This window comes from Marmota marmota, unplaced genomic scaffold (assembly GCF_001458135.2).
Source record: "Marmota marmota marmota unplaced genomic scaffold, marMar, whole genome shotgun sequence".
NCBI lineage: Eukaryota > Metazoa > Chordata > Mammalia > Rodentia > Sciuridae > Marmota > Marmota marmota.
In genome coordinates this window covers 31,705,635-31,728,255 of record NW_025999968.1, presented here as the reverse complement: position 1 = coordinate 31,728,255, position 22,621 = coordinate 31,705,635, and the positions used below count along the sequence as shown (strand labels likewise).

The window sequence follows — 22,621 nt, the reverse complement described above, 5'->3', positions numbered from 1 at the left end:
ACCAAAAGTAAAAAATTCCTTTTGGTATCTTTTCCACTCTGCAAAAATAAACATGGTTTCTTTTCTCTGCAAGCTTAAAAATCGTGGTGTGTGTGTGTGTGTGTGTGTGTGTGTGTTCTATTTATTGATGATAGACATTTAAGTTCTGTGAAAAGTACCTAGCTCCTAGACTTAGTAATTTTAAATGAAACTGTTTCATTTATAACAAACAGGAACCCAATTATTTTATATTGACATATGTAGTTTACCACTATTCTCTCTTATTATCATCTAGATACTGGAAAACAGCTACTTCTCTTCATTTATTTAACAACCTGCAATAAACACGGTTTAGTACCAAAAGTCCAAGTACATTTCAAATCACACTTAATTTTCTAAAGAATGAGTCTTTCTTATATTGCAAATGATTCAAAGTTTTAGAAATTCATCTCAAACCTTAAAAGTAGTTCACCCAGAAATACTTTTTTTGGGTAGTAAGATTCCGATTCTGATGCATGTTATTATATGCACATTATTATTCTTTTGGTTTGCTGAAGTAGCTGCTAGCCATTTAAAAGGCTGGCTCTTTAAAAATGAATGAAAAAGAAAGAAATGATTGTTTCATAAGCTGTCAAATAAAATATTGTATTTAATGTGAAGGTGTTTTCCAAGTAATTTTTAAAATGTGTATGGCAAAGTCAGATTGGTTTGGGTAAAACAGACTAAACTATAATATTTTTGCAAGGCTTTTGAAATAAATAGTGATTCTTAATATAAAAATAACTTTGTAAACGAAAGTATTTTTTTCAGTTTTTTCAGTAAACATTATATTTCACATTCACAAGCTAGCTGTTACCCAGAGCAACAAAGTTAGGCAGTTAATACAAATATGGTCACCTTTATCCCCACTGAGACACTTGAAGAAAAGTATTTAGAGAGCTCAACTGTGTTTTCAAACTCTAAATCTGTTTTTTTAATTATTTTAAACACCAATCCATATCAGTTTCTTTCTTAAAGATCTTTTCTTAAATATCCTTTATATTTGACTACTCTAAGCACTTATGCCTAAAATGTTCTCAGGTCAGTAGACAAAAAGGAAAGTATATACTAAAACAATAAAATTTTAATCAGCAATAATCTGAGTAAGCCCTGAGAAAAATACATCTATAGGAAATCAATTTCTAATCTGATTAAAAATAAGAAAGACATCCTAACAATATTTTGACTATGTAAAATTTCCCAAAATTCAGAATTAAAGCCTAGAAATTCTTTACTTCCCACTGAAAACTATCTCTAAAAATGTTTATCTCTTAGACTTAAAAAATGAATTAGGTAAATTTCCTTTCTAAGGTAAACATAAGTCGTATTAGCAGAAATTAGATAATTTTTTGCTACTAGTTTCTGAAAGTATGTTTTATATGATTATTTGGATATTGGGGAAGGAGGTCAGTAAAAAGGCAATATTTTTAATTTCCATACCAAAACACAAGTAAAGTTATGCTTCTTTTTAAATCCCTACCAAAAGGTAAAAAAGCAACAGTTCCATAAGTCATATTTAAATACATATTTGAAAGTTAAGCTTCCCTTATATTGGGTAACAAGGTGAGAAACAGAATTCTTAAAGATGATGAGTGTTACAGTTAGAGATAATTCTATAGAATTATCTGTTTCAACTCATCAACTGAAATGTACAAGGTCACATAAATACAGTTAAATACTTTTAAAACAGATTAATATCATTAGAAAAACCACCTAATACGTTTTAATTAGTCTTCATATAAATTTTCAAATTAAAAAATCTATTGTAATTTGTGAGCTAATTAACATTCATTTTCTTTCCCTTTAAGTTTGGGACAAATTCAAACATTATAAGTCTTACAGATTTTCTAATCCAGGTAATTCTTGGAAAAAAAAAAGTACAACCAAAAAATACCTTTCTTCTTGTTCAATTATTGTAAGAAAAAAAAAAAAAACAGAGTTAATGTAGATAAGGCAATAAGATACACAATGCTTTAGTTTTTTTAATAAAAGGAATGGTTAGTTAAGCTTCCACTAGGCTTTAAGCCCAGGAAGTCTGGCTTCCTGAATTGTTGTGCTTTCTAGAGCATTAAGTTTGTCAGATTTACAGTGCAGATGACAATGCTAAAAAGAAATTTCCCATAGTGTTATGGGAACAGGAAAACTATAAATATTTGAGTGATAAAGGTTACCCTCTAGACTAAATGTTTACTTTTACTGAAGATTAAAAAAAAAAAAGGTATAAAGCTAAGGAGTATCCATCCAAGAACTCTGATGCCAACAATTCAGGTGCAAATGCTAGAGGGGCTTTATGCCAGTATTTTCACCCACTTGCTATTGGTTTTGTCAAACTTGTCAATTTACTTGAGTAAATTTGGAGCAAAAACCCTAATATAATTTTTCTTATAAATCTTTTTATTTCTGGTACATGTTATTACAGCACATAAAGTTTTTCAGGATATACATATTATATTATAGCAGAAGCAGTTCTACTACACAAAGGTAAATATTTGATAATTACAAATAACTATCTATCTAATAGTGCAGTTATGAATCTTCATATATTCTATACATAAAATATATATCTAAGTTTTAAATAGAGAAATAAAATTCTACTGACTTCAATGATTTCAAAATACTTACTAAAGTCTCCTGTAAGAAAAACTCCTTCTGCTCCTGGGGCCCATTCTTTGCAGTATAAGCCACCATCAGCACATCTGTGGATGCCAAATGATTCATAGCCTCTGGAAAACTTATCAATTCCACCTTCATTCTCTCCAATGTCACTCAATATCTTGCTAAACTTCTTATACCTTTGAAAAAGTGCAAAAGAAAATAAGTTAAAAATTGAATAGTCTTCCAAAAAGATGAACCATAATTAAGTAACTGCATTAATCATATCAGAAACAAAAGACAAGATTAAAAAGGAATAATATAAATAATTTATTGGTAGATGATGGCCTGGTAGGATATCACAACTGTTGTGTCAAAATAAACCAAACAAATTCGACTAATTTTTTTTGGAATTTTAAGCATTTTGGTATAAGAAATATAATGGTTGTATTATTATATGAATCTTTCAAAAACCATCATAATAGCAATTTCTATGACAAGATATTCTAACAAAGAGAATTCCTACTCTCTCCCCCATAACTTCTAAGAAAATGAAAGTAAATTAAACAAAATCCTGCAAGAAAAATAAAATTACCCTATGTCAGAGTTTTATAAACTTTCCTGTAAAGGGCAGAGGGTGAATATTTTCAGCTTTGCCAGCCATATGGTCTCTGTCACAGCTACTCAACCGTATCTCTGAAACATGAAGAAGGCCACAGATAATTCACTAATGAGCAGGCATGGTTGTGTTCCAGTAACACTTTATTTACAAAAATAGGTGAGTCATTTTTGACCTGCAGACTGTAGTTTGCCTTACCTTGCCCTAAAGCACCTAAGCACAGAAAGAACATATATCATATCAAACTACAAAAAAACAATAACCATGAGAAGAAATTGAAGATTCCCAAACAAGACCAAGAATATGGTTCTCTACACCTTCTCCCATTTTCTCCTATATTCAATATTGATACATCAAAAAATGCCCATTTTCATTAATTTTCCCTATATATAGCAAAAAGCAAACTAGGAAGAAACTGTAGAAGTAAACCATGTGGCAGGTGCTCTCTGTCAAAAATTAAGGTAACAAAACCACAGAATGAATTTGGCAATGCCAATAAGCTTCTGGGCAGCTCCTTCTCCACCTATGGACTCCATGAAAAATGCTATGAATCCAGATGGAGATATAGATGGAACACACAAAATATGAGAAGTTGACTAATAAAAAAAACACACACACCAATTTAGCTGAACAGAGTCTTTCTACAGATATTTCAATTAAAAATGAATTCAATAAAGTCACGGGTAAGAGATTATATTACCAAACAACAGAATGAGAAGCTCAATGACACTACAGACCTAAGAAAACGAGTGCAAGAACAAAATATGTCACTAGAAAATAATAAACAAATTAGAATTAACAATAATAATAAATGTAAAATGAACAAATATTGCAAATTAAAATAAGTAAATAAAGGACAAAAAGACAGAATTAATTAAAATAGAGATAGCTGGTAACTGAAAATAAATGGACATAGAAGATACAAAACTGAAGATTTTTCTTTAAGAGTTAAATCTTCATATTAAAAAAAGCATGCCATGTTTCAAGAAAAGTTTGGGAAGCAAACACACATCAAACATATCACAATTTAAGCTATTAAAATTTAACGCCTATGGGCTGGGGTTGTGGCTCAGTGGTAGAGCGCTCACCTAGTATGCATGAGGCACTGGGTTCGATCCTCAGCACTACATAAATGTAAAATAAAAATATTGTATCTAAAAAATAAATATTAAAAAAAGTTTAACACCTAAAGAAATATCTTCATAGACAGTAGGTAGAAAAAGGAAACAGCACATTAAAAGCAAAAAGATAAAGCCAAGGTCATATAATTCTAAAAAAGAAAAGTTGTAATATAAAAATGTTATAAAAGACAAATTCTAATTTAAATGTAAGATATTTTTAAAACAGTCAATTTTAAAGAATGGTTTTAAGGCAAGAAGACTAATGAATCATTATTTAAGAAAAATAAACTTGTTTCATGGAAAATTTGACAATCAAAGGGTTAAAAAGAAAACATATAGGAATAAACATTATAGGAATATGGCTGAGTACTAACTCTCTGAATACAGAACTATGGCTAACCAATTGTAGAACTAAGTGAATGTGATCACCATATCTGGACCAAATTAACAAAGCAAAAACATTATTTAAAAAAGTAGAAAAAATTGTGCTCTATATGTGTAATATAATCTGGAATGCATTCTGCTGTCTTATAAAACAATTTAGAAAAAAAAATTTTAAAAAACAGCAGTGAAAGGGAGATAGAATTGTAAAGTAGTCACTTAACACTGACTAAAATTTAAGTCTGTCATACCTTTTAACCTCATTAATCTTAGATGGGCATTGTGATAATAACAAATATTAAGGTAAAGAAAGTTATAGAAGAATTTCAACTATTTTTTATTTCATTTAGCTTCATTGTTTAAAATTAAATTTAACACACATTTATTTCACTCATGTTTTACTATATCATTTACTATCAAATTTTTTCTCCATTCATCTACCTGTAGATAAGCACACAAAAAATAACACAAGTTATATTCCCTTAATATCAGTGACAATTTTACTTTATTTCTGATGAGGTTACTTTATACTTTCTCCATTACATTGTTGTAATCATGTATAACAAATAAGTATCATCTTAAGAAAATTAAATCACAGGGTTCCTAAAACTACATTACTTTTCCATTATATAGTCCTATATAATCCTATAGAATATTCATAAGAATTTTACTTAGTACATAAGAACTATGTTCATAAAATTTGGGAAACTTAGATCATTTAAAATAGATCTATGGAACAAAAATGAGTTTCTGAAATAATATTGAGACGACACCAAAATTAAGCACACAATAAAAGGGCAATTAAAGTCAGTACGGAAAGAATGGTTTAACCAATACAACACTGGAATTTACAAGTTTGTCACTGAAAAGTGAATCTTTAAATAATTTCCAGGCATCAAAATTATAAATACTAATTTTTAAAAATAAAAAATAAAAAACATTCACAGAAAAGAATCTTAAAAAAAAAAAAAAGATTTTCAAAGTCTCATATAACTAAAATTCCATTTTTCACTAAAAGGCCAGTCTGCACAGACAGGGTGCTATCTGGCCAAAAAGACATTCTCAAATGTTTTGTTGAAATACAAGTCAAAGAACAATTTGGCATCAGCTATAAAGATTTCAAAATCACACACTCTTCAAGTAAGGAATTCCTTTTTCAGAAATTTACCCTTTGGATACATCACATAGATAGCAAAGACACTTACATGTACACTGACATTCATTATAGCACTATTTGTAATAGCAAAGTAGGGAAAACAATCCTCCTATTTACAATGGAAAACTGGATATTTCACAGGTTTATTCAGACAAACAACAAAGTCCACAAGAGCAATTAAGAAAAATCAGGTAGAATAAAATGTGTTCATATGAAATCATGCACAAAATAATCCCAGTCTCATGGATAGTCCCTATTCCAAGGGTATACAAAATCAGAAGAGCTGGGCAGTTACCACAAATATAAGGTACTGATCCCCCAAAAGAAACACAAAAGTGCTAACCAAAGGACAAAAAAAAAAAAAAAAAAAAAAAAACTACTGAGGTTGGCCTTTAAGTATGGAAAACAACAGAAAATAAGGAGATGTTAAGATGGAGAGTTCAAAAGTTATACCCTCTATTTCATAGCTACAGCCCATTATTACCAGTCTGGTATTAATTCCAGAACAGGGAGAGGAAGAAAAAAAAAAAAACCTCCAGACTATCTACAAACTCTTCTTAATTGAAATACTGGCAACAGTTTCAAAATACTAAAATACTGACCTGGACAAATTAAATCTATGGATGGGGTGGAACACCAATGCAAACACTTTAAATCCTATGAGAAATATTTCTCTTAATCTGTTTCATGTATCAGTCAGCTATACTTTTCTGTATATGGTAACTCTAAACTATATTAAATGGCATAAATAATAATAAGCAGTAAGATAATCAAATGATGTGATATAATCAACAAAAATATATGGGCTTAGGGCAAAAAATACACACATATATAGCAATACAGAGAAATTTACTGATTTCTTTAAAAAGCATACACTAGGTGGTTACAATACTTTAAAAAAACATTTTTAGATTTAAGTTTAAAAACTAATCATTCTTAAGAAGTTTCATAAGGTATGTTCAAATGTTCCATTTGGTAAAATTTCAATGGAAACAGGATTATAGCATCATATTACTTTAACTAAATATCTTGACTTCCCTCAAGGTCAGTCCTATAGCTGCAGATAGAGGAATGCACATTCCACTTTGAAATCACTGTGGCTCAAAGAAGAAAATGCCTGAGGATACAGCAAGCTCATCATGCCTGTGCCCTTTCCGACTACAGTACTCTTTCTTAATATTTTACTGAGAATTTATAGATATTTAAAAACTAGGTCAAGTTTTTCGTAACCAACAACATAAAATGAAGTTAATATAGGAACAAGTATTTTGTACAGATATAGTGAATTGTTATAAATATTATTAGATTTGATCTCTACATTAATGTTAAAAATCCCCTTTCTTATAAAGGAAAACAGAGTCACGGAAAAATAAATTACCCAAGATCAATAAATAATAGAGGTATAATCAATAATTTAAGTTATACTTAACTAAATCCCAAATTAAAAGTCATTTTTTAAGTCTTATACTTTGGACTGTTACTCTTAAAACTAAAATAATAAATGCTGAATAAGTCTAAGTTTAAATCCTAACTCTGTTACATGCTATATGTGACTCTGAACAAGTCACTTAATATTTTTCTTATTTTCTTTCCTTTTTAAGCAGAGAGAAAACTCACAGGTCACAGGGAATCAATGAAATGAGGGTGGGAGCCTTACCCAATGTAGCCAACATGTGGTCAATAAATGTTAGCTATAAAAGGTCTCCACCTAGAAGTGATAACACTTATACTTTAAAATGTATCAGTTTTCATTGATTTATAACACTTGTTTAGATTTTTAAGGTGCATGTTAATTATTAGGAAACCTTAAGATTTTTCCCCTCAAATTTCAAGTGTTTGAGAATACTTTCCAATTTTTCCCTGCTATAAGAAAATTAGGCATACTAACATATAACATATACTAGGTACTTCATATTGATTTAAATGTATGCTACGAGATGTCCAGGAGAATGTTAAGTAGCTTATATTTAAGTGCAGTTACTATAAGGAAGTAGTAGGGGACAAGGATAGGGAAGAAAAAATAAAACAGGCTAAACTCTGTGTTCTCCTGAAAGATGATTCATCCTAGATCAGCACTGAGACTCTATTTCAGACAGGGTTGTGAACACAGATTTGTCAGGGAAGATGGATCATGTCTTATCTACAAATGTCTTGGATGTAGAATCCATTCTCGAGTGCTTCTGAGTGGGCCTAAAACTCACAAACCCCCTCAGGGAAATCCATTCTTTACTAGCTTAATTTTTGAGATTTCATTTTGTTGTCCGCTTCCTAAGGGGAGACTTAGTTTACAGGCAAGTAAAAGCATAGAAATAAAAACTTAAAAGAAAATTTCAATAGCTAAAAAGGAAGGAAACAAGATTAAATTCAGGGGAAGTTGCACTTTGGTTTGTCTTAGAAAAACAGGTTTTGGGCCAAGGCTGTAGCTCAGTGGCAGAGAGTTTGCCTTGCCCATGTGAAGCACTGGGTTCGATCCTCAGCACCACATAAAAATAGACAAATAAAATAAAGACATGCTGTCCATCTACAACTACAAAGAAAAAATAAAAACAGATTTTAAATCAGTCTTTAAAAGGTCTTTGGGTATCTGGCAAAAACTTTCTTCTTTAAGCAAAAAATATCCAGAATATACAAAATTATTCATTTATTTAGGCTGTCAAATGAGACCTTAAGGTGAATATTTTATGCTTTCCAAACAGAAGCAATTATTTAACTACCAAAAACACATGTTTATTGCAGTATAAAGATATTTATTCTATGCTAATAATTTGGTTACCACAAGATCCTTGTATCAAGTTGCTCATCAGTACAGTGAAAAACACTATTCAATCCATGCCTATCAAGCTGAAGCAGAGATAAGTGAGAGTTAACAGAATAAGAAGTAAGACAACAGGAAGGAATTAGTGGTTCTAACTGAGAGAAGAGGTGATAACAGAAGGCTTTAGGGAGTAGCTAGCACTCGAGTTATAATTTGAAGACTGAATAGTATATTTTGGCAGCTGGAGAAAAGACAGAGAAGAGTATTACATGTGTAAAAATTAGGTGGTTCTTGTCCACGTGACAACTAGCTACCTGTATCAGAGCAGAAGAATGTGGAGGAATTTAGTAGCCTAGAAAATATGATTTTCAACAATAAATTGAATAAAAAATTAAAACCTTTAAAAGATTTATACAGGAGACAACTGATATCATCAGAGACATGTTTTAAAGAGAGCAGTTTCAAGGGATGAATTGTGGTAGGGAGAATCCACAGATTAATGGAGTCTTTATTAAACAGACTATTAAAAACATCAGTATTATTTTGTTATACAAGATTGAACAATGGAAAGAATTTTAAAATTGATACCACAGAATTCATGTGTATTTACCACAATGAAATATCTGAGGCAATTAACATTTTAAGTAGATAAGGTTTATTTAGCTTGCGGGTTTGGAGGTACAAGCCCAAGACTGGGTGGCAGCTTTAGTTTGGCTTCTGATGAGGAAGGCTTATCATTGCAGGTACAAATATAAAAGTAAAAGGGTCAGATCTTGAACGAGTGCTGAGAGAGAAAGACTCTGGGGTCTCACAGTCCCTTTCAAGGGCAAGCTACAATGATCTAAGGAACTCCCATAAGGTCCTACCTTCTAAAGGCATACATTAATTCCCAGTGTCATTATCCTGGAGACTAAGCCTTTATATATATATATGAACTGCTCAAGAACACTTCATAGCCAAACAATAGCAATGTGGTTTCTTATTTTTAAATGATATACTTTATTATTAACGTTAAATGTCATTACACCAAAATACATGCATAAATTTTCAAAATTCCATTTAAAATTTTAGTATCATTTCCTATCTGCAACCAGCTTAGCATTATATTCTTCACTTCATCTGTCAGGAAACAGAAGAAATGAGAAAACTTAGGAACAGGTGACAAAAAGAAGTAGTAAAATCCATCTATGTATTACATAAACATTAGTGAGCATCTACTATTTATCTAGTATTAACCTAGTCACTGAGGAAAGAGATAAAATACAAAGTTCATGCCTTTAAGACATCATATGTGGGAGACAGAAGAGCAGAAAAAGTTTTTATAGGGCACTGATAAAGCCTTAACATATACATAAGTAGCCAGAATATTAATTCCACAAAGACAAGGAAAATTATCTGTTCTGGACCTGGACATATTCCAAGCACCAGAAATACCTAGTATATACTTAGTAAGCACCTATTACTTGTCAGATTATCCATTTTATCACCATTGGCTAGAGACAGAGTTAGGTTTCAGATTAGACTGTTATGCCTGAATTTGAATCCCAATCCTGCCTTTTAATAGCTCTAAGACTAAATTTCTGAATCTGAAATGACAATAATAAAACCAACTTTATAAGATTACTTTTCTAATAAAATAATGTACCTAAATTCAACATAAAAATAATAAATAAGCACACTACTAGAAAAATGAATGTTTTGAATAAGGCTTATGGATTTTAGATCAACACAGAAAAATCAATAGCCTATTAAAATATAAGAAAGATAAAATTCACTATAATCCTACTAGACCATATGGTCTAGTAGGATTATAGTGAATTTTAGGCTTTCATACACACACACACACACACACACACACACACACACACACACACATATCTGATTCACTCAATCCCATTGGCCCTCCAAATTCTAGCTTAACTTACAAAGGTTGTGATTTGCAAACAACTCAGCTACTTTTAGTATCTGAAAGATACCCTGAAGAGGTCAGATACTGAAAGTCTGTGAGTTCAGGCTGTTCTAACCAACTACCATAGATAATGGTTTAGACAACAAGCAATTATTTCTTAAAGTTCTAGAAACTGTAAAATCCAAGATCAAGGTTCCAGCAGATCTGTGTCTGGAGAAGGTGCTCCTCATCCTGGTTTGCAGGTGTCTGTCTTCCCCCTTGGATCTTCATATGTTAGAGAAAAGAGACACACAAGCCTTCCTCCATGTATTCTTAAAATTATACTAATCCTATCATGAAGGCACCACCCTCGTGGCCTAATTATCTACCAAAGGCTCCATCTCAAAACAAAATTACATTGGGTATTAGGGTTTTCAACATATGGGGATTCAAATAATCAATAAATGGCACTACAAAATGGATTTGTGGGAAAATAATGGCCCCATGGAACAAATTTTGCCTAGTAAGAAATAGAAAATGGGAAGGAGTCTTCAAATCAATTCCTTATCCTTCCTCCTTAATGTCCTGAATGACCAAGCAATCAGCTATGTAAGAAAATATTTTAATCTCAACAATTCATTTCATCAGCATGGGTGTATATCAGGACTAACTATGTGGCTCTACACAAATAACAAAGATTACATAAAAATATTTTTTTAATTGAGGGTATTGGAGGAAATACGGTCAATTCAAAATTGTTCTCTTTTACAAGAGTCAATACTACTTACAATAATGTCCTCAAAGTAAAGAGTAGTTATTGTTTATTAAATATTCTTTCCTAAAATATTCTTTCCTAACTCTGGTACTGAGTGACAGATGTAAGTAGGCCAGGGGAGATTATTGCTGAAATTCTTCTATATCTAAATCCCACATTTTTTTAATATGTTCCTATTCAATTCATTAATTGATATAGTCCACTCAGTGAGCATTGTATGGACTCCTTATTTCTTTTAATAATAAGGCACTTATTTCTAGAATTCTATATTTACAATAATGGAAATACTAAAGCTTAAAGACAATTTAAAGAATCCACTATGTAGCCATTAATGTAAACATACTTTGACTTCTTAACAGATTAATTAATTATAATAAATTAACAAAATGTAGCTAGAAATTAATTTTAATCACTGTGCCTTGTCTCATGGTTGCAAGCAAATTAATAATATATTGCCCTTGCAGTTTACCAAGGTATGATTAATGGTCAATATTAAAATTTCTGGGGTATTCTGGCAAAGTGAAAACCTGAATGCCTAACTAGAAAAAAAAATCATCTGAATGCAATAAATCAGAATTACTGAAGGTAAGCCCTGTGAGATGGCCCATCTGGTCAGGCCTAGAAGTGTCAAGCATTGTCCCAAGCACTTGAAGCTGCCAGCCTCTTTATCAGCCTCTCTCTTTCCAGTCACGCTCCTGTTCACGTCTTTGCTACATGCTCTGCTGATTACCTTGGAAAAGGGCAATGCTGTAACTGTTCAACTGACCTTTCAGTTTATTTTCTCTTGTGTAATATGAAACATGAGCTAACACAGTCTTAGTCTACTGATTTCTAGGAAGAATTCTGACTTAATGTTTCAATGGTCTTGGCTCAAATAACAGTCTGCTCTTCTGTGTTCAGGTTTCTCTTTTTGGAAAAATTACAGGGAAAACACCAGAACAATGGGTTAGACAGACAGAAGCTTTGGGTCCTCTACAGACCATAATCTGCAACAACAGTGTGCTTCTGAAAATGTATGGTCAACTAGGATGTTAAGAAGGAATTTCAAATTTTAAAGTCACTACTAGAATCTTGCTTTCAATGTGATTTTCACTGTATCAAGAGATTTAAAAATATGATGTTTAGGTCTCTTCTGTGTTTTGACAGGAATCTTACTGTTACTCAGACACTGTCAAAAATTCTATACTCATCAAAAAGTAGGAAATTTAAAGATTCAAAAGATACATATTCTAGACCTGAATCTATGGTACTATCCATGTGACCTTTAGGAAGATAAGCACAAAAAGGTTTGGGTTCCTTTTCCATAAAATTGAGAAGATGAATTGAAATGCCCCATACAAATCTAAGAAACTATAATTCATACTCAAATTCTCTGATGTTCTGCCTGACCATAAGCCAGGAAACAAGAGAACCAGCTAACCACATACTAAAACTATGAGTCAAAATAATATTCCTTCCTTTTAATTTACCTCAGGTATTCTTCACAAAACCAAAACAAACAGAAAGTTGACAGCAAGAGGTGGGGTCATTACTGTGACTATAGATGACACTGTGGATCAGAAGCCTTTGGAAATGGTTTGCAGAAAGGGTTTGTGAAAGTGGGCTAGAAAAAGCTCTAATCAGAGCTTACTGGACATTTCTGATGGGCGCTCAAAGGACCCAAATACTGATAGAAAAGTCAAGTACTTTGCTCCAAGACAATAGGAAAAATGCCTTGATGCCATCTCAGGCAAGACTCTACACATTGCAAACTCAAGAGTATAAACATGAAAACTCCTTTGAAAATAAAGCACCCAGGATGCCCTCCTCAAACAGGGCCAACTAGGAAATTGATTCCCGAGGATTCATACCACCCCACTTCAGCTGTTTAAAAAACAAACAACAACAACAACAACAAAAAAACACTCAAGAGTTCACTGTATCCAAGGTCCAAGGGGAACCACTTAGTGCTTCCACTAGCAGCAGACACTGACATTATCCACAAGTACTGGATTTGCAAGCATGCAGAATGCAAGAATTTTGCAGTCATAGAAGTCTCTGCCAAGATTGAAAAGGAAAATTTGGGAAGCCAGGCAGCATATGGCAGGAAACTGAATTCCCACAAGATGCTCCTAACAAGGTGATAGTGAGCTGTGAAAATGAAGCTGGGGCAACGAGGGAGACCCCAGAAGTCTGAGGTGCCAAGAACATGGAACACCTGAAATGGTTAGCCACAAGTAACAAGCAGAGCTGGCCCAAGAGAGAGGCCATGTGGGACTATAGTAAGCAAGGTGACAGGGGGAGGCCCACCCAAGCACTTTGGAGCTCACACCACGCCACAAGCTCACACCATGAAAAGGGTATTGGGTAGGGAGCTTAAGGATTTAATATTTGGCCTGCTGGGTTTCAATCTTGTTTGGGTCTGATTCTTCTTTGCTACTGTCCTATTCCTACCTTTCGGAAAGGAGATGTTTGCCCTGTACCATTGAAGTATGCAGTTTTATTGATTTCACAGGGAGACACAGCCAAATCTGCTATGAGTTTCACAGATGACAATGGACTTTGACTTTTGAGCAATGCTGGAACTATTAAGTCGAGAGTATTCTTGGGAGATGAACTAAATGCATTTTACATTGTGAGATGGACATGAGCAGAGACTAGAGCAAAATATGTTGTTTGGATTTTAAATGTTCCCTGAAAGCTCATGTGTTAAAGGCCTGATTCCCAGCTGATTGATGGCTTTACTGGGAAGTGGTGGAAAGAAACTATAGAAGGAGAGGCCATGTTGGATGAAGTAGGTCATTGAAAGCATGCTCTTAAAGACTATATTGGAACTTCTTCCTCCCTTTTTCTCATTCTCTCTTCCTCCCCTCCCTTTCTCTGCTTCCCAGTTGCCATGAGGTGGACAGCTTTGCTGCATCATATGCTTCCCATCAAAACATTCTACCTTATCACTGGCCCAAAAGCAATGTAAGCCACTTGACCATGTACAGAAACCAATGAAACCATGAGCCAAAATAAATTTTTCCTTCTTTTAATTTGCTTATTTCAGATATTTTGTCACAGCAATGCAAAGCTAAAAACTGGATGAGTGGATCAATTTTCATTTTGACAATGGCATATGACTCACTAAATAAACATACGAAAAATCCAAGAAGATGGGTGTGTGTATGTGGATATCTCTCTCTCTCTCTCTCTCTCTCTCTCTCTCTCTATATATATATATATATATATATATATATATATATGCATCTAAAATAATCCACATTTTTGGACTAAACAGTGGTGAAATATCAAAGGTCTATCAAACATTTTAACAGTTCTTTTACTTTACTGAGGGAGACAAAATTTTCAAAATTCTGTCTGCTATAAAACTACAAAGATCAAAGAGCTTTCACAGACTCCCTACATATTGGCAAGATCTCTTTTAAGTTAAAAATAAAAATATTGAAGTTTTATACCTATATTAATTAAAATCACATTAAATTACAAATGCATGTGTTTATATATGTAACATATATATAAACATTCATGTATATGTATGTATGTAAACACATGCACACAAACATATATATTTATATTTTTTTTACAATAACCTAGCATAGACCAAAAAGAATAGCTCTGAAATTGCAACAACAGTTTGCAAGTACAGTGGTCTTCCATACTACCTTTGTGTTTCACAATTTATTAAAATTTCTCCTAAATTGCATATTTTAGTCTCTTAAATATGAGTTGAAATAAGATAAGGTTTTTAAATATTATTTAGCAACATATCTCTGTGGGTTGTATAATGAAGTATAGACATAAAATAATATTTATGAACATTACCATATGATCACGAGTCCTACACCAAATTAAACTACTATAACCCAGACTATAATGCTATAAGCAGATTTGAACAAATATCTAAAGTTAAATTCCATGAAAATACAACCAAATCTGTTTTCTAATAATGCCAGCCTGATTCTAATTTAGTAACCTATTCAACATCAGTAAAATAGAAAGTGAATTCACCTAGACTTTCTATTGCTCATGGGCAATAGTTTCCTGCTTTTGTATTTCCAAAGTGTTCCCAGATCACATACTGAACTGATCATTAATGTGGCCTATTCATAATCAAAGCAAGTGAAAACATGAACTCACATAGGCTCCTCATTACTTATAGGCAGGATTCACAAAAAGCTTTGACCAAACTTCCAAAACAGCACAATTATATTATTACAAATTTCATTAGCATTTTTTCCCCAGATTATGAGTGCAATAAAAACAAGGATCTTTGTTTTTCTTTTAATTTTATGTGTTTATCCTTTTGTACAGTATAGGTTCTCCCAGCATGTGTAACCAAGAGATGCTTGTAAAAGGAGAAAAATCTCTTAATATGAAGTGATTTTAATATTTTATATTTTATAATATTTAATATCTGTAAAAAATATGAAATTCTTTCAATTTTATGTCAAAAATTCTGTACTATTGTACATGTGAGAATTACAAGGATCAGAAGGGTTAAGGTCAGTCAGCAAGTTACTGGAAGAACCAAAAATTTAAAAAAACTTTTTTATGTTAAAGTACTTTTAAAATAGTCATAATAATGACTTGTAACAATGACTAATTCAACTCAATTTCAAATCACTTTTAATAAATTCACAAAGTTTTTATGGAAACTTTTAAATGTTAGGATTAATAACTCTACATAATATCTTCTAATTACTGAGTACTGCCCATGGATATTGCATATATGATTTTATAGAATATGTATGGAATATTCATATATAAACTATTAGGATTGTTAGATCTATATTTATTGACGTAAAAAGTGGCTCATAGCTTACTCCACAATAGGAAAAGGGAAGCAAGTTAAAAGATTTTTTGTTGTTCGTTTAGTTATGGACATATATTAATGTATAGAAAAATTATCTGAAACATTATATATCACAATATAACTATGATCTCTTGATAATGGAGTTTTTTTTAATTTTCCCTTAGTTAAAAATGTAATAATAAAGAAATGAAGTAAATTATAAAAGAATCGATATTATTTTAAAGCTTGTTGTTTCAAAAATAATTTTAAAGTTTTATGGTAGGACATGTTTAATCCAACTATCTAACAAGTTTTCAAAAAAATTTATTGAATAGAAGATGAAAGAGGGATAAAAAATAAACAATAAACACATCTTATTAGCAATTCTACTGTTAAAAATCAATAACTGCCTAAATCAGTAATATTACCTACTATCCCTGATTATACTGCTGAAATCCAAAATACAAGACTCTTTAAGGTTTAAAGTTGACCAATTTTGCCTATGTTCACTTCTACCACCTGCTTTAGTCCACTTTTCAATTCATTCAAAAAATACTTAGGGTTTACGGCAAGTACCTGGACACCCATGTTCATGCGCGCGCGCGCACACACACACACACACACACACAAATACATATAATATCATACACACATAACATGTAATATTCTACTTAAAACTCCATTACCTAATCAGGTACCTAAATTAACTACTGTTAGTGCTCCTGTTAGTCTCTGTAACAAAGACAGATAGATAAGCAGGAAGGCAGACCGACTGACTCACTTGGTGTCTTCCTTTAGGAAATGATATTTGCTGATAGCCTAATTTCCTCAAGGACATCACGCTGCAAGTTTCAAGGTATGTCCTTGGCACGTAGTATGCACTCTCATTCTCAAACTGTCAACCCATCCCATGACAGAAACTGATATAAAACTAAGGATATGTGTCAAAGTAAATTTTTATTTTAAAAAAATCTATAATATCATAGATGCAATATTTAAATAAAAACTACCACTGAGAGGACAACAGAATAAACCATTCATTTTTTTATCTTATACTTTTTCTTTAAAAAAAAAAAAAGTAATACATCTTAAATTACTTCACTGCCTGATGCACAGAGAGTCACGGTGATAGATCTATTTTATTACTGTTTGCTTCAAGACCTATTTCCCTTCTTTCTTCTTACTTCCAGCAACACTCTTGAAACCACGCTTACAAACAATAAATACTAAAAGCAGTGGCACTGAAGCATGACATACTCATTCTCTTCTAAGACTGGTTACCACCAAAGCACAAAAGTCCAGCTCTGCACTCTCAAGAGTAACATTATTTCTATTAAAAAGTCCCAGAGAAGACAGAGGCAGCCATGTAATTATGCATCTGCAGCCACTCTATCCACTCTGCCTCCTGCTTACAGCCAGTGTGCAGTATTATGAAAAACATTAGTCTTTCAGCCTCATAAATCAACTCCAAAATCAAAGCTTGAGCTTTTGCTATGTTTTTATTTGTTTCACTTTCTTTGTTTTTATTTCTAATCCTTGGAAAACACTAGGTTTCAAATTCCCTCTTTTTAACTTGCTGCTAGAATCAACACCTAAGTAATAATTGTACCCCATCAAGAACAGGGCAGCTCAACAATGGCACTTAAAAGTATGTTTGACATTTTTCTCCACAAGACTCCATTCTTGGTTCCTTACTGGTTCAGTGAACATGGTTTTAATTGAGAGACATCAGAATGCAACAAAAGACTCAAACTACAGAAAATATATATGTGGATCTTTAAAATATTTTATATAACACACTTCAAATGGAACTCGATTTATTTCCAAATTCACATGAAAACAACACTATTTTCCAGGATTTTCTTATCAACATTCTATATTTAAAAGATGAAAATGCTTCCAAGTATGATAATAAATTAATTAATCTACTGTTTCCCAATTATTTCCTGTAGTTCTTTAGTATCAAGATGCATATTAAAATTATGATTTTTCAACCAAATTCACCTACTCTCTGATATCTTTCTAGTTAATAAGAAGAATCACAGATGTTTCAGGACAGAAAAAGGTGTTTTTTCTGAATAAACAGAAAAGTATAAAACCCCTGAATGATTATGATATAAGTGTTGCAAAATTTCTTTCTAGCTTCCACAACTCCTCTGCAAAGTTCTAAAACCTCTTTGTAGTCATAATGAAACCAGAGATTGAGATGAAACTAGATTCTCCACTTCTACTTGTGGGTGAAGTCTACATAAGTTGCAGGCCTTTGCAGTAAAGAAAGTCTGTTTTAGCATTAAGAACTAATCACTGTAGGGAAATGCCTGCTAGTGTCATCACTGATGATCATAGCCAGCAAATCAGGATTCTTCTCCACTACTATCAAGTGGACTGTTGCAGCAGTAAATGTTGAGCTATCCCCTCCAGTATCGCAGCAGACCTCAGTAGCTCATCACAATTTCTTTCTGGGTTTCTTACCTCACAAATTCAAAGAATAAAATTCACAGACAATAATACAAGGAAAAAGTGAAAAGAGTAGGATTTATTCAAGTAAGACATAAAGAAAACTCTCCCAGGACAAGAGGGGAACTGAGAGGGTTTGCCCGCTGAGTGTGTTGGTTCAAGAGTTTATATAGCTCTTGGGCCAAAACTATTGCTCAAATTTACGCTAATCAGATCTTGGGAAAGTACCAATACTATTGATTAGCCCTTGAGTCAAGAACTTTCCTGTAGCCTCCATTAGATTGTGCCCCGACTTCTGTTTTCCCACAGCTCCAGGAAAAAGGCTTGGATTCAATAATACTTTAGCTTAGCAAACACTGATTTAATGATTTAATCTATATACATAAAAATATGGTGTCTTCCATTGAAAGAAAATAATTCTCATTCATCAGAAACAAAACTTCATTTTCCCAAAATAAGAAATGCAAATCTAAAATTCTAAAAAAATTGAAAATGCCTACAATTCCAAACACTATAAGACCAAATGCTAACACCAATTTTAGACATTTGAGTCACATAAATCCTCTAAAATCAATAATCATACTTTAACATATATTATATTTTAAAAGTATGTTTCTGTAAGTGCAGTCCCTCTGCATTTGACCTAGCTAGGATGCTTATACCAAGATTTCTTATATATTCACAAAAATGCCTGTTGCGGGACCCAATTTATGATGATAAGGAAATATATAAAGTTACAAAGAAAAATTTAGATACCACCATAATGTACAATAAACTATTTTAAATTGTCTATTAGTGGATACACTGCTTATTAATAAATGTTAGTTGAATTGATAATCATGAGGAATCTTTTTAAAGCCTTTTTAAGGGAATAAGATGAACCATATCAAAAACTCACTTTTACCAGATGTTCCAGTTTTAGTAAATTCCAGTATATTCATTTTTCATAAAATCACACTTTTCCTATCAATTATATTTTCTACCAATACATCTTCCTTCAGGATTATTTTTTAAAGAGTAAGTTACCTTAGGACTCTCTTAACTCACATCAGTATTGAAGTGTATATGAGAAATGCTACTCTTCTAAACTAGGTCTTTGGTTTTATTTTAAGAACAATGAAATGTTTGTTTCTTGACCAGAAGAGTCAGAGACCACTCAAAGAGTTATATAAAGAAGAGTTACATAAAAACTCAGTGATGCTAAGCAACTCTGGGGCATTACATGAGCAACTTCAAGCCTGTGCCAACACAGGGATTATTCCAAATGTCCCAGCGGTCACTGCTCAGAGCTAATGATGCTTACTTGGCTGCCAGCACCAAACAAAGTGTTATTGCCCAACTAGGCTGTGGCTATGCCTTGGTGACTTATGTAAAGTTTAGCAGTGAAGGGTAATATGAGTGAGGGGGAGGATGTTGCCAGGGAATGGGGGTATTGGTTCCTTTTGTTCTCTAAGGCAGAAATGATAGCCATGGTAACATCCAATCAACCAAATTAGTGAACTGATGTAGATGAATGGTCAGAATGCTTGATATTCTATAATAAAATGCACAATTTGGGGACAAAATTCCTTTCTAACAGAAATGGTGCAAGTAGCTCACATTCTTTTCCCTTAACACAATATTTGTGACATTTTCCTAAAAGAGAACCAAAGATATTATTATTATTTGATAACTAGTCACAGATGAATTAATCTATCATAAATGAAAAGGGGGGTGAGTCATTAATTATATGATTAATGAGAGGATCTTTAATTCAATAGATGGGAATTTGATCAAGGCATTTACAGAATAAAGTACTTTTTGAGAAGCATTGTCAATCCAGATTTATTACATTTCAAAATTTAAATATTTACAGATTAATTTTTACTCAGTTGCCATTTAGTGATCATTATATAAAGTCAAATGTTTCCAATGCAACTTTTCAAATTATGATGAGAAACTAACAAATTTCAAGCTAAAGTATAAGAGAATATGAATGTCAATATAAAATGAGACTCTGAGCAAAAATAGGAAAAAAGTAGGCAGTATATTTTTAAGCTTCTTTTGGAAGATAAATTCATGCTGAATAAATTGAAGTGACATTTGGTTTCTCATAATTCCAGCCTGTACTGATGGCCTCCTAAGTAACAGATTCTTAATGCAGCCTTTTGTCAACTGACACCCAGCCAGAATTGTCAAGGCAAAGATTATTTTTAAAGATGCTCACATAATGATTATTTAGAATCAAATCATCTAATTATATAGAATATAAATTAACCCTCCCAAATATCAGAGTTACCAATAAATATTAGTCTGTTGGTAATACCACTTTTATTTGTATATAGATTAGCTGTTAAATCATAAATATTATAAAACTCTGCAAATGAACCAAAAGATGTAATACTACTGAAGGGGAAAGAGGGCAATGTCAAACTTTCTGAATTTAAAATGTCTCTTTGAGCAAAAATCTGGTTCATATACATATTATAGAAACAAAAACGTCTGTCATCCTAAATATAATTAAATGTATTGAAAGTAATTTAAACTTTGTTTAAAAAAAATAATTTCTGAAGTAGGAACTCTAAGGGTGGGCATGAAGAGGAACTATAATAATGCAAGAGAAATAAACATTCCAATTATATTTATAAGCCTTCTAATTACCCTGGCCATATATCTATTCAAATAAAGATAAATAATGGAAATAATATGATATCATCCAATTTTTCCTCTAACAGAAAAGAAACTGGACAGAGTAAACCTGACTAGCAGTTAGTAACTACTCTAGTCTAGAATTAAGGAACTGTTACTTTAGATTCATTGCAATGGAATACATTCTAATCACTGCTTAGCCAAAAGGCAGAAGAGAGAAGGGAGAGGAGAGGGGTGCGGAAGGAAACAGAGGGGAGAGGAAAGGGAAAGGAGAGAGGAGAAAAAGAGGTTAAGGGGGAAGGAGAGTGAAGAGGGGGGAAAAAAGGAAAGAAAATTCCTGACAAAGAACAGATGCAATGAGAATAATCACTAATGTGAAATTAATTCTAAATTCCCAAATCAAATCATTACTGGTGTCATTTTATTAAGAAAAATGTATAACAGAGAAGTTAATTAAATGTTTATCATAGTGTTTCAAAGTGTTCAAATGTCAAAATTTCTTCCATTTGCCTCTCCAAATTTACCATCTAACCTTCCTCACCCTTTTTATTCTCTGCTTCAAGAAGCTGGGATTGTGTGAAATGCAACAAGGGTGCACTTGTACTTCACTGCAGACTACTCTTCCTCTACAAAGCAGTTCCTAACTTGGTCCTGGGTACTACAGAAGCCAGAATTAGATAGGCAGATAGGCAAGGGTTGGATCCAGAGATTGGAGGAATTGAAATGTTAATTCCTTCAGAGCCCTTCCTCCATCTGAATCAAGATAATCTGTGACTGCACCAACCTGTGGCTAAGGTAACCTGTATCAGAGATTATCCCTCCCTATTGTCCCTAGGGTTGTAGTTAATTAGTCCCCCTACTTCACAGATCATCTACTCAAACTTGGTCCCTCCAGTCCATCACTTTTTGGCCATCCCACAGAGTATCTCCTGGGTCTAGTCAAGTATGAAGGAAAGAAGGAGATAAGGGAAAGAGAGCAGGAGAACAAAGGAAGCCCAAGACATACAAAAAAGGCAAAACACCTTCACATCTTGGGATAAAAGAATGCCAGCTATGGCCCCCTTCTCCCTCCTAAGAGAAGTGTATGTTACCCCATTTTAAATAAACCTGCTTTATATGCTTGCCTCAGCGTGCTTCTCTAATGTTACACTTCAACATGTGAAGAAGCAAGACTCATCACCAGTAACTGGTAGTATCACTACTAGAGATTAACCACCTGCCTGTTAAACACCAAGTGACTATTTGAACTGTCCACATTGAACTGGGAATTATTTGATCTGCCAAATCTTCCAAATAGATTTGCAAAATTAAATTCCATGGAAAGGCAGAAGTGATTATATTTTATATATAAAATATTATATATATATAAAATATTATATATATATATATAATATTATATATATATATATATATATATATAATATTATATATATATATATATATATATATATATA

General features: G+C 32.5%; 1 protein-coding gene across 6 annotated transcripts in view; it reads right to left on the bottom strand.

Annotated features, from left to right (window-relative positions):
* Window positions 1-22,621, bottom strand: part of Gbe1 (1,4-alpha-glucan branching enzyme 1) — a 253,379-nt gene that overhangs the window by 201,279 nt on the left and 29,479 nt on the right. For all 6 annotated transcript variants that reach the window (XM_048803507.1, XM_048803508.1, XM_048803505.1 and 3 more), the window contains one exon: window positions 2,641-2,810. In XM_048803507.1, coding sequence (XP_048659464.1) covers window positions 2,641-2,810 — 170 coding nt within the window. The remainder of the gene's footprint in view (window positions 1-2,640; window positions 2,811-22,621) is intronic.